Raw genomic sequence first — 17,280 nt, forward strand, 5'->3', positions numbered from 1 at the left:
TCATGTCTAAAATGCTTCGTGAGCCAAGTTTAGAGGCAAAACGGAAACCACTCACTTCTCTTGGGTTCTCAGGAACCTTAGTCCTACTTACTTTTCTTCTTCTCACAAATTAAGCCCAATAGTGAACACAACGATGTGGTGTAGGAAACCAAGAAAATCAAATCAGAAAACAGAATACTTACGGTTCCCTTCTTTGTCTCATTCCCCTCCTATGAGCCTCCGGGACGATCACCGTGGAGACCAGGAGAAGGAAAACAAGACAACCAGCTCATCTGCAGAATCATCTGACGAGGAGGAACCCAAGGAACTACCTAACTATTCAACCCCAACCTCATCTGTATTCAATAAACCACTTACTTCAAAACCACTTCTAAAGCCTCCTCGCCTGTATATCAAACCTGCCCTCCCACAAGTGGTGTCAGAAGTGGGATTGAAAGGCGAAATGGAGGCTGCTCTAGCGAAGATGGCCGAGAATCAAGAACACCTAGGGAAAGTTATGGAACGTTTCCTATCGGTTGTAGAAGAAGACCGTGACAAAATCCAGAAAGTATTAGCAGGTTAAGGACAAACCCAAGGAGCAGCCTTAGATAAGCTTACTGAGGTCCTTGGACATCAAAGAGGACCTACCACCTTGCCATCCGTAGTCTTGCAACGTTATGTGGCTGGAGAAGACCCCAAATTCTTTTTTAGCAATTTCGAGAGAATGGCCACCGCAGCATCTTGGCCGGCAGACAAATTGGGCCAATATCTGGGTCCCCTATTGTCTGGAGACCTACAAGCAGCTTATCAAGCAGCCACTCTCCAAGGAACAGTACCTTATGCCGATATCATGAAGTGTATTCTAGATAGGTTAGGAATAGACGATGAAACATATAGGATAAAGGTGCGACATATGGGGAAAGGACCACACGAGACCCCTCGTGCTCTATATTTTAGGGTGAAGGACATGGCAGATAGATGGCTAAAACCCGCAACTACCGATAAGGATGGGATCATGGCCAAGATATATTTAGAACAGAACTTAACCTCACTTCATCCTCCGATTCAACAGTGGGTCCGACAGCAGGCTAACCTTACTTTAGAAACAGCCGTAGAGATAGCCAGTGCATACAACCGAGTCCAGGACTTTCAAAAAGGACGAGAAGACACGACTGGGAAGACAGGGGGAAGTGTTAACCACCGACCACCTCGACCCATAGTAGCTAAGAAACCTGAACCTTTTCCACTTATTCCCAGTGGCCCTCTTTTATCAGACCACCCTCAGTGGGGCCTCAATGTTATCAGTGTGGGGGAATGGGACATATTGCCAAGTTCTGTCCACAAAAAGAGGAACCTACGGAGATAGGGATGGCCCGTAACTATTTCTGCTCCCCCACAGAAAGGAAGACTCCACCATATAGGTGTACTGTAACTGAAAACGGACAGCCAGTTACTGCTTTAGCTGACACTGGTTGTCTGCATAGCGTTGTCAGGCCACAAGAGCTTGGAAACAACCTTGGTCCTATAGACGGGGTGGTAGCCATCAAGTGTGTACATGGGGATATAAAACCATATCCCACTACCCGGGTACAAATCCAACATCCCCACGATATCGGGACCTCCTTAACTGTAGGATTAATACCACAGCTACCTGAACAGGCCATTCTAGGAAACGATCATCCTAAACTGCCACAGTTGTTAGAGGGATCCTCGTTACCTGAGGAGGAGTGGCTAGCAACCGCCCCTTTTTCCCGAGATGTTGATAGAGAATGGCCGTCTTCCAAACCCCGGAAGAGTCGCAGACAGAGAAGGGCAGAGAAAGGTAGAGACACCATGGTGCTGCCAGTTATACCAATCGAAAACCCATGGGAAACAGACAGAAACTTCCACGCTGCACAACGAGAGGACCCTGTTCTTCAGGAAGCATGGAATAAGGCCTTCAGCGAGGAAGATCCACAACATGTATGTCCTTATTTCTTTACTAAAAATGGTCTGTTATATAGGAAAGGAGATCCTAATCAGAAAGGGCAATTATTAATCCCTGAACCATTCAGAGAGAAAGTATTATATCTTGCACGTAGCCATCTCCTGGGAGGTCACTTTGGAGTTGAGAAAACTGAGAAAGATATTTTGGAAATGTTTTATTGGCCAGGGATAGATCAGCAGGTCAAAAGATATTGTAGGGAATGTCCTATTTGTCAAAGGAATAGTCGTTACCAGCCTCCCAGAGTACCCTTACGCCCCCTCCCAATTATTGACGAACCTTTTCACCGTGTAGGCATGGATATCATTGGACCTCTACTACCCTCCAGAAGTGGATGTAGATATGTCCTGGTATTAGTGGATTACGCCACACGATTCCCTGAGGCCATACCCCTTCGTCGACCAGACACTGCCAATATTTCTAAAGCAATGATTGGTGTGTTTTCAAGAGTAGAATTTCCTAAAGAGATCTTAACTGATCAAGGCACACCGTTTGTGTCTAAAATGATTAGAGATATTTGCACTCAGTTAGGAATCAAACAACTCAGGCCGCAGCCTACCATCCCCAAACGGATGGACTGGTGAAAAGTTATAACGCCACCATTAAGGCTACTTAAAAAAAATTGTGGGCTCTCGAAGCTAGAAAATGGGAGGATATACTGCCCTCAGCTTTATTTGCCATCAGGAGTAAGGAGCATAAAAGTACAGGATATTCCCCTTTTGAATTGTTGTATGGACATAAACCCCACACTTTATTGGATATGGCCCAAGAACAATGGGAGAAAGAACCTGACAATACACGTACCCTTCCAGAATATGTCTCGAACCTAAAAACTCATTTGAGACAAATCAGAGAGATAGTCAGAAACAACCTAGAGAACGCTCAGTCTGCCCAAAAGACTCAATATGACAAAGGAGCCAAGCAGAGGACTTTCCAAGTGGGGGACCATGTATTACTTATGATGGCTTCCTCAGATCAGAAACTTTTGGGACAATGGCAGGGTCCGTATAAAGTGATACAACAAGTGACCCCTGTTACTTATCGAATTGAGATGGATCCCCACAAGCGATTATCTCAGATTTATCACGTTAATTTACTGAAAAAATGGGAAGGGCTGGTACCTGTGTCGGTAAATAGCGTAGAACCCCAAGCTCCTTTGTTCCATCAGTGTATTGCTCATGAACTTCCTCCAGATTTGAAAAACAGCCTGATCAAGACCTTAGAGCCCCTTACCCCTGTGTTTTCCACAGTCCCTGGAAAAACGACTCTGGTAGAACACACTATCAAAACACCTCCAGGGAAAAGAGTTCGGTTGAGGCCTTATCGTATACCAGAGTCTCATCGCCAAACCATAAAAGAAGAAGTCAAAAAAATTATGGAGATGGATATTATAGAGCCATCTCAGAACTAATGGAATTCTCCCATTGTACTCGTACCTAAGCCAGATGGTTCAGTCAGATTTTGTATAGATTTTCGGGAGGTTAACAAAATATCTGAATTTGACACCTATCCCCTTCCACGGGTAGATGAAATGGTAGAGAGAATAGGAAGAGCAAAGTATATCAGTACCCTAGATTTATGTAATATAGAGAAAAAACCGCCTTCTCAACGCCCGATGGGTTATACCATTTCAAAATGCTTCCATTCCGCTTACATGGTGCACCCGCCACATTTCAAAGAGCTATGAACACAATATTGAGACCCCATGAAAGGTATGTCGGTGCCTATATTGATGATATCGTGATTTACAGCGATACATGGGACCAACATCTGTCCCACCTATTTCAAGTCATTCAGACTAGACACCCTGTGTGTAGGAGGGTAAGACGGACATGAGATACCCTGTGTGTACGGGGGTAAGACAGACATGAGACACCCTGTGTGTACGGGGGTAAGACAGACATGAGACACCCTTTCTGTACGGGGGTAAGACAGACATGAGACACCCTGTGTGTAGGGGGGTAAGACGGACATGAGACACCCTGCGTGTACGGGGATAAGATGGACTTGAGACACCATGTGTGTACGGCGATAGTCATTGTACGCATGGGGCCAGTCCGGACACGGAGGTCTTTGTATGTAAAGCCCAGTACGGATGCAAGGCTCCTTCTGAGTGTGAGGCTCGTACGGACATAAGGTCCGCTGTGCGTATGGATGTACAGGAGGGTCTCCGTATGCAGAGGGTAGTAGAGGAGCTCCAGAAATATTGGCAGTGTCTGGTCGACTAAGGGGTATGGCCTCAGGGAATCGTGTGGCGTAATCCACTAATACTAGGACATATCTACATCCACTTCTGGAGGGTAGTAGAGGTCCAATGATATCCATGCCTACACAGTGAAAAGGTTTGTCAATAATAGGGAGGAGGCGTAGGGAGACTGTGTATGGGGCCAGTACGGACGTAAATGAGGACCCCCGGGTGTACAGGGCCTGTAACAGACATAAGGGCCCCTGTGTGTGCAGGTGGGTCTTGTGTGTCTATGGAGGGGCTCTTCTGTGCGTATGAGGGTCCTGTGTTTTGAATGGTGGGCCACAGGTGCCAATACTGGAAGATTAGGAAGGGTACGTGTATTGTCTGGTTCTTTCTCCCATTGTTCTTGGGCCATATCCAATAAAGTGCAGGGTTTATGTCCATACAACAATTCAAAAGGGGAATATCCTGTACTTTTCTGCTCCTTACACCTGATGGCAAATAAAGCTAAGGGCAGTATATCCTCCCATTTTCTAGCTTCGAGAGCCCACAATTTTTTTTAAAGTAGCCTTAATGGTGGCGTTATATCTTTCCACCAGTCCATCCGTTTGGGGATGGTAGGCTGCGGTCCTGAGTTGTTTGATTCCTAACTGAGTGCAAATATCTCTCATCATTTTAGACACAAAGGGTGTCCCTTGATCAGTTAAGATCTCTTTAGGAAATCCTACTCTTGAAAACACACCAATCATTGCTTTAGAAATATTGGCAGTGTCTGGTCGACGAAGGGGTATGGCCTCAGGGAATCGTGTGGCATAATCCACTAATACTAGGACATATCTACATCCACTTCTGGAGGGTAGTAGAGGTCCAATGATATCCATGCCTACACGGTGAAAAGGTTCGTCAATAATAGGGAGGGGACGTAGGGAGACTGTGTATGGGGCCAGTACGGACGAAAATGAGGACCCCAGGGTGTACAGGGCCTGTAACAGACATAAGGGCCCCTGTGTGTGCAGGTGGGTCTTGTGTGTCTATGGAGGGGCTCTTCTGTGCGTTTGAGGGTCCTGTGTGTTGAATGGTGGGCCCCAGGTGCCAATACTGGAAGAATAGGACTTGCTTCTCACACAGTTGGCTGACACTGCTAATGCTGGAGCTGCGATCACAGATTCACGGAGGTTCGAGCATCCTTTCTTCTTTCACGGTGGAGAGAAGGAGCCCCGTAGAACTGCTCAGCAGCTCTGAGGCTGAGCAACAAATCACAGACTCATGGTACATGCGCCCAAGTGAAGACTTCATGCAACTGAAAGGGCAGCATAGAGCATATTCCTTCGGCAGCAGGAGGGCCTCCACCTTGAGGGGATGTGCAGAGGTGAAGGATGCAGGGGTTTGTTGAGACCAGATTGCAGAACCAATTATTTGAAGTGGAGGGAGACCGGTTTGCTTTTTTTCTACACACTAGACTACACATATTTACAATTAAAGGCACAGCGAGATGGAGAGAGTTTTGGTCAAACGATGAAACCAGGAGTGAGTGACCTACCAGACTCCCTGCTGCCTCAGTTCCTACAAATATAATCCGTTCAGGGAAGCCCTGGATTGCTGGTGTACTGGGGGGCCATCAACCCTTGGCTGCTCGCAGTCCACGAGTACTCTGTGCAGTGCCCACGACAAAGCTAGCTTTGAGCTCCCACCTTCATTCCGGCTTTGCAGGCTGAGCACAAGTCTCCTTCCATGGAGCCGCTTGGGTTGGTTCCCATTCATGTGTCCTGGCCAGGCTACTCTCCAGATTGGCCTCAGTCTGCTCGGATGCTCTGCCAGCAGGTCAGTCTCCAGGTGTCCACATGAAAGGGCAGGTAAGCGCGCACACATGACCCACGGGTGAGATCGATTTTAACAACCATGGTATGCTGCCACCACGCACTCCACTCATAAACCCTGTGACAGAGATGGTGTCACTATGGGGGCGTACCCCTCTTGGTTCAGGACTAGGTCCAGAGCCTGTTGACAAAAGACACGACTGTACATCATGCAGGAGACACTCCCGCCCCAACCATCACGGAGTTCTAATCTGGTAATCACAGAAATCTAATCTGGTAATCACAGAGATCTAATCAGGTAATCACATAATTCGAATATGGTAATCACAGAGATCTAATCTGGTAATCACAGAAATCTAATCTGGTAATCACAGAAATCAAATCTGATAATCACAGAGATCTAATCACAGAGTTCTAATCTGGTAATCATAGAGTTCTAATCTGGTAATCACAGAGATCTAATCAGGTAATCACATAATTCGAATCTGGTAATCACAGAGATCTAATCTGGTAATCACAGAAATCTAATCTGGTAATCACAGAGATCTAATCTGGTAATCACAGAAATCTAATTAGGTAATCACAGAAATCTAATCTGGTAATCACAGAAATCTAATCAGGTAATCACAGAAATCTAATCTGCTAATCACAGAGTTCTAATCTGTTAATCACAGAGATCTAATCTGGTAATCACAGAGATCTAATCAGGTGATCACAGAAATCTAATCTGCTAATCACAGACATCTAATCTGATAATCACAGAGATCTAATCTGGTAATCACAGAGATCTAATCTGATTATCACAGAAATCTAATCTGATTATCACAGAAATCTAATCTGATAATCACAGAGATCTAATCTGCTAATCACAGAGATCTAATCTGATAATCACAGAGATCTAATCTGCTAATTACAGAGATCTAATCTGGTAATCACAGAGATCTAATCTGATAATCACAGAAATCTAATCTGATAATCACAGAAATCTAATCCGGTAATCACAGAGATCTAATCCGATAATCACAGAAATCTAATCTGGTAATCACAGAGATCTAATCAGGTAATCACAGTCCGATTACATACTATGTCAAATACTGCAGAAAAGTCCAAAATGACCGAAGCAGCAGCGCAACAGTCACCCAGCTGGTATTGTCGATACCACAATCGAACCACACTGCAGCTTGGACAAACCCTGCCTACAAGAGATGCAGGACGCTGTTTATCTTGACGTACACTTGGAACTCCTCATAGAAAGCCCTCATGAGAAGAGTGGACATGTGGATTAGTTGTGAAACAGGGACTGGACCCCATGAGTTACTGGCGTGCACTCTCTTACCTACTCTACTGACGTCAGTTCTATGAGCTGCGTTACTCTTACCAGAGCCTCAGGCCTATAGGTTACTCACAAGCTCTTAGACAGACACTCAAGCCACTTAGTTACCTTCTTGCGAATTTACCAGCAAATTCTGCAGTTCTCTAACATATTCCACCGGCTGAACCACCTCCGGTTTATGTAAAGGTCCATGTAGAGGAACATGATGAAAGCTGCATGTGGGCCATTGTTGCAACATAAGAGCCCTGTGAAGTTTCAGTAGTGGGATATCAGTGCTGGGAGCAAGTCAGGGTAAGCGTGCATAATGAGAGCCCTGTGAATGACTCCATTCACAGGCAGCTTTCATGGTCCTCTATGCGTGCCACTAGAGGGCTATCACTGGAGAGAAGTATCATTGCTCTCCACTCTTTTATTAAAAAACTGGGGGTGAAACCTATTGATATGGTGAGAAAGGTTTATGCAGCCAAATCAGCATCAGTACCAACCTATGGGGCAGTGTTGGACTTGGCCCTTCTGGCAGGTTCACCCCTGAACTTTTTGCCTGGTGTTATTAAATAATTATAGTGATGTCTTGGTTTCTGCGCACTTTCACTGTGTCCCAGTGGAAAGTGCGTGCGCACCCTGAGCGTGTGGAGTAAGGTTGGCCTGCCCTCCCATAGGAATGCATGGGGAATGTCTGTGTCCCTGGTAGTTCCTGATGCGTGAGGTGTTCATGCTCGAGTACGGTATGTGCAAACTCGTGTGATTGAATGCTTCGCAATGATGTATGTGGCATGATTGTGTCTTGTGCGGAAGTGCCACTTCTAGGAGTTGGCATATTAGTGTAAAATGTGTCTGGCATGTGATTGGCTGGGGCTGGCTGGCATGATGAGTCTGACCGGTGGTGAGTGTTGAGATTAGCATGCTGATGGCTGGGGAGGAGTGCACCTGGTTCCTGAATAGGGCTGGGCTTTCTCCACACAATGCTGGCTCCGCCCCTGTGGTGCGTCTAACGACCCTAGCCCTGCCAGTGAATAGAGTGAGGGGCTGAGCACACCAAGAGTGCTCACCAACCAGCTGCGACTGGTTTTTCCCCTCACCCTGTGGCAAAGACAAAGGAATGTGGTGTTTAAAAATGGGGCTGTGTCCCCACACAAACTGTTCTCTTCCAGGATTCTGCCTGAGGGGGCTGCTGCTGTAGCTGGGCGCCAGGAGGACCGCCACTTGGATTGCCTCCCTGCCTGGAGGCCCAGTGAGCTGGCTCTGGGCCCAGCCTTGCCCCCCCTGCCTTGCTGCATTCCTGAAGGACTTTTGCTGGCTTCCAGCGCCTGGGAGCGCTTTGGTTGAGCCCCTAGTGCTTGGAGCGCTTTCTTTTTACCCTAAGCGCTTGGGAGCGCTTTTCATTCAAAGCCAGTGCCCACCCGGCGTCTTCCCCGCTTTATTGACGCATTTTAAGGCCCCCTGGCAGGTGCCCACCCCGCCAGGGACATTGCCGCTATTTCTTTGGCCCCCACAGCGAGTGCCCACCTCGCTTTATATTAAATTAACACGGGAGCCCACCCCGTGTTGAAATCACCGCCGCAGCCCAGGAGAGCCTGCCGGGCCGCCGCTCTGCCTACGGCGACCCGGAAGTCCCGCCTCCATTCCTCCAGTGCAGCGCTGCTATTGGCTGCAGCGCAACCCAGAAGTGTTGCCGCCTGACACCGGAAGTGAACGGGAGCCCACCCCGCGCTCCGGTGGAAAGAGAGCCCCCGAGGAGCGGGAGCTCTTGTGAAGAGCCGCCGAGAAGCAGTCCTGACGAGGTGCCCTCGCCGCAGCAGCCTGGTGAGTGCGGGTTCCTCGGATGGCAAGGGTTGGTCCCCGAGTCCCCCGAGCGGGACCCCGACCAGTGGGGCATTTGGTGCAAGAGCTCCGGGGCATTTCTGAAGAACCCACGAGGCTCGTGGGCATTGCGATATTTCGAGTCCCCAGGGAAGGGACTCCGACGATCCAGGGGGCATTTTTCCTGATTAGTAGAGCGGCCCCGGAAGGCAGCGGGCCGCTCCCACCTTGCCCCCCCATCTGTTGTTTGTAGAGTCCCGAGGCTCACAGCAGGCCCATTGTATTTACGAGCCTGTGAGGCCCAAAGCGGCATTTCCTTGTTCCAGAGTCCCCAGGAGGGGGACTCCAACGCCGCCGCAGTTGTGTAGAGCCCAGAGAGGCTCTGGGGGCATTCTTGCTACGAGCCCAGAGAGGTTCCCAACCCCCTTGTTGTATTGAGAGCCCAGGGAGGCTCAGGGGGCCATTTTTGTTTGTTTAGAGCCAAGAGGCTCTTGGGGACACGAGAGTTCTGGCCAGAGCCTGCGAGGCTCCACCCTGTTGGCCACACCATTGTCTACACAGCTGCCCAGCACTTCGTGGGCAGCTGCACGTTTAGGCCCTCATAGCATTGCTATCAGGACAGAGGCAGGAATGTTTATTAGTTGATGGTTAAAAACTCACTTTTAATAAATATATTCCTAAAGCATGATGTGATGGCGCACCGTCATTTACAGACAGAATTTTTTCATTGAAATGGCCACAGACTTTCCCTCCGACATGCAGTTTTACTGATAAAACTGTATATTGCATAAACAATAATGTTTGGAAATCGGGTTTTAGCAAATATGTATATTTGCACATCACTCATTGGGGTGTCTTTTGTTCCTATTAAAATCTTTCTTTCCATCGCACGTCAGAATTTTAAAATGCTTTCCTAACTTCTAAAATATATTTGGAAATATATGTACATTTGCACGCAATTTAATCGCCCGTTGTAGGTCCAGCACGATTGTCAGGCGTGAATGGAGCAGTCAGTGTGCATGGGGTAATCAGTGTGAATGGGGCAGTCAATGATACAGTCAGTGTGCATGGGGTAATCAGTGTGAATGGGGCAGTCAATGATACAGTCAGTGTGCATGGGGTAAATAGTGTGAATGGGGCCGTCAATTATACCGTCAGTGTGCATGGGGTAATCAGTGTGAATGGGGCAGTCAGTGATACAGTCAGTGTGAATGGGGCAGTCAGTTATCCGAAGTCAGTGGTGTGGTATGCGCTCTAGCTTATGGACGCTTACGTGAGCACGCGTTACGTCATAAGCTAGAGCGGCACGGCGCACGCGCAGGACTATGAAAGGAAAGGCGCGAACAGGACAGTGTCAGTTGGCGGCTGGAGATGGTCATTGCCAGACGCTCGGCGCCCTTTAGCAAAGTGAATTTCTTGTTGTATGAATAAACCTGTTTCCTTTACCAGAAGTCTCCGTGTATACTGTGGGGGAGTAAGCAACATTACAGTGGCGACGAGGCTGAGATTCGAACACCACCTGGTGCTTGAAAAAAGAGAAGAAACGAAGAACACAGGATACCTCCACAGCCGACATCCACGGGCCAGGTACTACACGAGAGCAAGGGCGTGGCAGTAGCGCAACAGCAAAGGAAAGAACGTTCCCAGGCATAGCAAAAGGTCGTGCGACCCAAGCCTCCAGGACCCCCAGGCAGCACCCTGGCAACCAAGGGAGACACCCCCACTTCAGAGGAAGGGGGGAAGGACGCACAGGCAGCACACGCCACAAGGGACAACACCCCGGGCAGCCCAGGGGGCCCAGGCGTCACGGCAGGGAACGCAGGAGCGTCCGGTGAGCCTACCCAAAGACCCCAGGAAGGAGGACCCAGAGGCGAGGCCAGAAGACGAGTCAAGCGTCAACACTAATGGCGCCCGTCCCGTTCCTGACCAGACCAGGCGAACCCCAACTAAAATGGGAAGATTGGAAAGAGTACTTCCTAAATTACATTGAGGCGCTGGAAGACGAAAGCGAGAGTGAATACAAACCGGATAGAAAGAAAAGACTATTGCTCCACAATTTAGGCCCAGAAGGGGTACGGGTCTATAAGAACTTGGTGCCTAAGGAGAGGGGTGCAGAAGAAACGGACGTCTTCGTGAATGCACTGGACGACCTGGACAGCCACTATCGCCCAGCGGTCTGTGTCTCGATAGACCGCTACAACTTCCAGCAGAGGAAGCAAGAGGCGGGAGAATCGATCGACGACTATGTGGCTGCCCTCCGCCGACTTGCAATCACGTGTAGGTATGGTAACCTGCAAGACGAATACATCAAGGACCAAATCGTAATGCACACCACTAGCAGGGCAGTCCAAGACAAGCTGTGGGCAATGAACGAGACCACCCTGAAGGAGGTCGTGGCAATGGTCAAAAAGGCGGAAATGTCGAAGAGAGGCGCTGACGCGGCGAAGAGAGAAAGCGCGCCAAAACAGATGATCAACAAAATAGACGAGGCACCCCACTCCAGCAAGCACAGAAGTGCCAGTGGAGACCTGAGGAAGGAGACGAAAGGACTGGGGAAGCAGATGCCTCGCTCCAGCCAGGGGACGAAGTTCGCATGCTACAGGTGTGGCAGCGCCGCCCATGCAGCCCAGGACAGACGTTGTCCCGCGTTTCGCGCCAAGTGCTCATATTGTGGACTGACGGGGCATTTCGAAAAAGTCTGCCGGAAGAAAGGGTTGAAGTCTACGGTAAAGTGCATCGATGCAGCCACTGCCGAAGCGAGTGAAGAAGAGGAACCGGATGAAGACGACCTGGTACTATGCATAGAGGACCAAGTGCTGGACGTGTCGGGGAAACGAAGGGACAAGCCACGCACAGACATGCACATCGGAGGCGTCAAAGTCTATGTAGCGGTGGATTCAGGATCCCCCTGGACGATAGTGCAGAGGTCAATATGGGAGGAAGATTTTGCCCCGGTGTTGGGACCCGACCTATGGCCACCTGACATCAGACCCATCTCGTACACGGAAGATGCCATTCCCCTAGTGGGATGCAGAGACCTGCAATTCGAGTTCAGAGGACGGACGGCCACGTGCACGCTATATGTGGCGGAGAAGGGTCCGTCGGTGTTGGGATGGAGAGATGCGGGTGCCCTCGGCATCGTACTCAACCCAGGAGGGAGAGAACAGATCTTGCTGACAGAGGAATGGCCCCTCTCGAAGGAGGAAGACTGGAAGGCAGCATACGCTAAAGTATTTGAAGGCACAGTGGGCAAGCTGGAGAAATTCGTGCACAAAATGGTCCTCAAGGAGGGAGCAAAACCGGTCGTGCACAAAGTACGGAACATACCAATATCCACCAGCGAGGCAGTACGCCAAGAACTACGGAAACTGGAGGAGCTAGAAATCATCGAGCCAGTGGACAGCGCGGAATGGCTATCGCCCTTGGTGGTAGTTAAAAAGCCCAACGGCAAGGTCAGGCTCTGCGTGGACCTGAGGGAACTCAACAAAAATCTCATAGTGGAGAGGTTCCCACTCCCTAGAATAGAGGAGATGTTGGCCAAGACCAAAGGGATCACGCACTACTCCACCATAGACCTCACGTCGGCGTACTACCAGATAGAACTGCACCCAGCGAGCAGGAAATACACGGCCTTCATAACGCCATTCGGGTGCTACCAATTCAGAAGGATGCCCTTCGGACTGGCATCCGCCGCGGCCGTGTTCCAGAAGCTCATGCACAGGCTATTCAAAGACATCCCGGGAGTGCAATACTTCCAAGACGACATCCTGGTGATGGGCTCCGACAAGAAGGAGCACGACAAGAAACTGCACCAGGTGTTGGGAGTGCTACAGAATAAGGGATTGACAGCTGAGTGGAGCAAGTGTAGGATTGGGTCTCGCTCAGTGACCTACCTTGGGCACGAGATAGGAACGCACGGCATCTTACCGAAAGAACTAAATGTCAAGGCCATAAAGGACGCCAAAGCCCCAACGACCAAAGAGGAGGTGCGGTCATTCCTCGGCATGGCTGAGTATTACAGCAAGTTTGTAAGACATTTCGCCACTAGGACGCACCGGATGAGGCAACTGATCAGGCACAATACGAAATTCGAGTGGGACAAGGAGGCCCAGTCTGAATTCGACTCCATCAAAGAATGCATCAGCCAGGCCATTCCGTTACAGGGATATGTACCCACGGGCAAGACCATCGTAACTACTGATGCGAGCGACAAGGGCTTGGGGGCGGTCCTGGCGCAGGAGAGGACAGATGGAACGAAAGAAACAATCAGCTTCGCTTCCAGGGCACTATCCCCAACGGAACAGAGGTACAGCGTGATAGAAAAGGAAATGCTGGCCGTCACATGGGCGTTGAGTAAATTTCGTCAATTCATATGGGGCACGAGGTTTAGGCTCCAAACAGACCACAAGCCCCTCGTCAAAGTGTTGACGTCATCCGGCCACGACACTGCCACCCCGAGAATAGCGAAGATGTCCCTGAAGTTACTAGACTACACCTACGATGTCGAGTACCTGCCGGGCACGCAGAACAGGGTGGCGGACTACCTCAGCAGGGCGGCGGCGATGGAAGAAGCCCCGAGTACCACCCCCGAGACAGAGGATATGGTCGCTTGCATGGAGGATCACGAGACAGCCATCGGCGCTCAGGAATGGCAGGAGGCCTATGAACTCGATGAGGAGAAGAGAGAAGTCAGGAAACACCTCACGTTGGGGTGGCCGGACAAAAGGAAACTGACGGAGAGCGTCCGCCGCTTTTATGAAATAAGGGAAGAGTTGTCCTTAAGCGATTCGGGGATATTCTTATACCGAGGTGAGAGAGTGGTACCCCCGACGTCATTGATACCAAGACTGCTGAAAACACTCCACGAAGGCCATCTGGGCATAGTGAAAACCAAGGCGCTGGTCAAACAGACGTATTGGTGGCCAGGAATGGATGCCCACATCGAGAGGCAAGTCAGGGAGTGCGTGCAGTGCCAAGGAGCGGACAAGGTGCTCCGACCACTCCGACCAGCGCTGGGGAAATTTGACACGCCACATGGCCCCTGGGAGGATGTGGCGATAGACATTCTGGGGCCGGTTCTGGACAACCGGGGTGTGAACAAGTATATCTGCGTGCTGATAGACAAGTATTCCAAGTGGCCAGAAGTGGACATACAGGAGTCGATGGATACGGACACGATCTTGAAATTCATAACAGAAGTGTTCCTGAGGGAAGGAATACCCAGAACGATCCTCAGTGACAACGGGCCACAATTTGTGTCGGACAAATGGGGAAAATACATGAAACGGAATGGGATCGAAGTGAGACACACGGCGGTGTACCACCCGGCGTGCAACGGCCAAGTCGAGAGGTTCAACAGGGTGCTCATGGGATCCATCCAGGCGGCCATTTCCCAAGGCAAGGACTGGGAAGTGGAGATAATGAACATGATATGGGCCTACCGCATTACTCCCTCGGTGGTAGGGTACAGTCCCTTCCAGGTGCTAAGAGGACGGCATCCATTTACCAGGGACAATGTGGCATGGAGGGAAAAGACCATCACCAGCAAATGGTCCCCAGCGGTGGTGCAAAGCAATCTAGAGAAGGCCCAGAGGATATATGCAGCGCACTACGACAAGCGACATGGCGCTAAAGAAACGTCGCTGGAAGAAGGGGAGTGGGTCAGGATCAAACTGCCCACCCTCCAAAAGAAGGGCGACAGCAAGTTCAGTCAACCGCTCCAAGTTAAGGAAGTGCGGGGCAGAGCGGCCCTCCTTAGTGATGGAAAAGTCTGGTCACAGGATCGCATGGCCAGGGTCAACAAAATATTGGTCTGGCCGAGGACGGAGGAAGCAGACAGAGACACTGATCACCCAGAAGAGAGACTGCATCAGGAGCAGAACAGCCAAGGAGTTGAGGCAGGCGAAGTCAGTAAAGAGGGCGCCCAGGGAGCTGGGCAGGCCGAAGGAGGAAGAGCGCAAGAGAGTGCAGGACTGAGGTCGGTGGAGAGAGATGCGGGGATATCCCAGGCACAGAATGAGACGAGGGAGAACGTGCCGGTAAGACACACCCGCAGCGGAAGGGCAGTAGTGATGCCTTCTCGTTACAATGACTTTGTGGTAGAAAGACACTAGGAATATGGCCCCCGGTGCCTCACATAGACAATGGGTACAGAGGTGGACTATGTCTTAATAGAAGGGGGGATCGTGCTTTTTGTGTTTAATAAAGGGGGGAGATATGTGGTATGCGCTCTAGCTTATGGACGCTTACGTGAGCACGCGTTACGTCATAAGCTAGAGCGGCACGGCGCACGCGCAGGACTATGAAAGGAAAGGCGCGAACAGGACAGTGTCAGTTGGCGGCTGGAGATGGTCATTGCCAGACGCTCGGCGCCCTTTAGCAAAGTGAATTTCTTGTTGTATGAATAAACCTGTTTCCTTTACCAGAAGTCTCCGTGTATACTGTGGGGGAGTAAGCAACATTACAAGTGGGCATGGGGAGTCAGTGTTACAGAGTCAGTGTGCATGGGGTAATCAGTGTGAATGATACAGTCAGCTATCAGAAGCCAGTGGGCATAGGGCAGTCAGTGATATAGTCAGTGTGCATTGTGTAATCAGTGTGCATGGGGCAGTCAGTTATCAGACGTCAGGGGACATGGGGAGCCAGTGATACAGAGACAGTGTGCATGGGGTAATCAGTATGAATGGGGCAGTCAGTGATACAGTCAGTGTGCATGGGGTAATCATTGTGCGATCAGGAGTCAGAGTGCATGGAACAATCAGTTATCAGAACTCAGTGGACAAGGGGAGCCAGTGATACAGAGAAACTGTGCATGGGGAAATCAGTGTAAATGGGGCAGTCAGTGTGCATGGGGCAGTCAATGATACAGTCAGTGTGCATGGGGTAATCAGTCTGCATGGGGCAGTCAGTGATACAGTCAGTGTGAATGGGGCAGTCAGTTATCCGAAGTCAGTGGGCATGGGGCAGTCAATGATACAGTCAGTGTGCATGGGGTAATCAGTCTGCATGGGGCAGTCAGTGATACAGTCAGTGTGCATGGGGTAATCAGTGTGAATGGGGCAGTCAGATATGCAGTCAGTGTGCATGGGGTAATGAGTATGAATGGGGCAGTCAGTGATACAGTCAGTGTGCATGGGGTAATGAGTGTGAATGGGGCAGTCAATGATACAGTGTGCATGGGATAATCAGTGTGCATGGGGCAGTCAGTGTGCAAGGGGTAATCAGTGTGAATGGGGCAGTCAGTGTGCATGGGGTAATCAGTGTGAATGGGGCAGTCAGTGATACAGTCAGTGTGCATGGGGTGATCAGTGTGCATGGGGCAATCATTAATCCGAAGTCAGTGGGCAATGGGGCAGTGTGCAATCAGGAGTCAGAGAGCGTGGAAGTGCTCTGTGTTTGGGGTGTGTGGGGGTGCATGAGCACTGGTGAGCGTGCACACGGGGAGGGGGCGTGCCTGGAGTGTAGGTGGTGTCAGTGCACTTTAGAGAAGCCTTCCTGATAGGAGTGGCTGTGTGTGTCAGTATGTCGTGTGGGCTCACCCCCTCATCCCCCCCATCTCTTACTGTATCCGGCCGGCGGTGCTGCTGTTTCCGGTCTGGGCTCGCAGGCAGGCGAGCAGCAGGATCCTCATAGCGCCCACCGGCCGCGGCTTCTAGTGTCAGTGCCTGGGAGAGGTGACGTCTCCGCGCACAAACACAGACGACGGACTGAGGACACTCCGCCATCTTGGGAGGGTGCTCGGCCTTCCGGGGTGCCGTGGGCGTGGCGGCGGGCGCACCTGCGCTGCATTGACAATAAAGAGGGACAAGACGGCCGGCGGCCCCGCCATCTTGGATCGGTCCTACCTGCCTTGAGGGCGCCATCTTGGATCGGTTCTGCCTGCCTTGAGGGCCGCTGAGGGCGCTGGAAAGAGGCTCCCAGAGCACAGGGGGGCGAGCCGAGCCAGAGCCGAGACGCAGGTCTGGCTCGGATCTTAGAGGCCGTGCAGGGGCCGAGCCCTGAACATATGTCTGCTATGTGCGTCATACAACAAACATCACATAACATATGATATTCTCTTTAAGATAAAAAAAAGAGTATTCCTTGAACACGTTGAAGCTTTGACATGCATAGGGCACATTTTAGCATGGTACTGAGGAGTGCTTATTAAAAGTGGTAGTTTTCTGCGACTGGTAGTCCA

At 50.4% G+C, this 17,280-nt stretch overlaps 1 protein-coding gene across 1 annotated transcript in view; it reads right to left on the reverse strand.

Moving 5' to 3' along the window:
- The window catches only part of GLT1D1 (glycosyltransferase 1 domain containing 1), a 499,139-nt gene extending 482,341 nt beyond the window's left edge, over positions 1-16,798 (reverse strand). Inside the window, exon 1 of the mRNA XM_086942676.1 lies at positions 16,664-16,798. Within this exon, the coding sequence (XP_086798802.1) occupies positions 16,664-16,731 (68 nt within the window). The 5' untranslated portion in view covers positions 16,732-16,798. The remainder of the gene's footprint in view (positions 1-16,663) is intronic.
- Positions 16,799-17,280: the final 482 nt, after the last annotated feature.

This window comes from Lissotriton vulgaris, chromosome 11 (genome assembly GCF_964263255.1).
Source record: "Lissotriton vulgaris chromosome 11, aLisVul1.2, whole genome shotgun sequence".
Classification (NCBI taxonomy): domain Eukaryota; kingdom Metazoa; phylum Chordata; class Amphibia; order Caudata; family Salamandridae; genus Lissotriton; species Lissotriton vulgaris.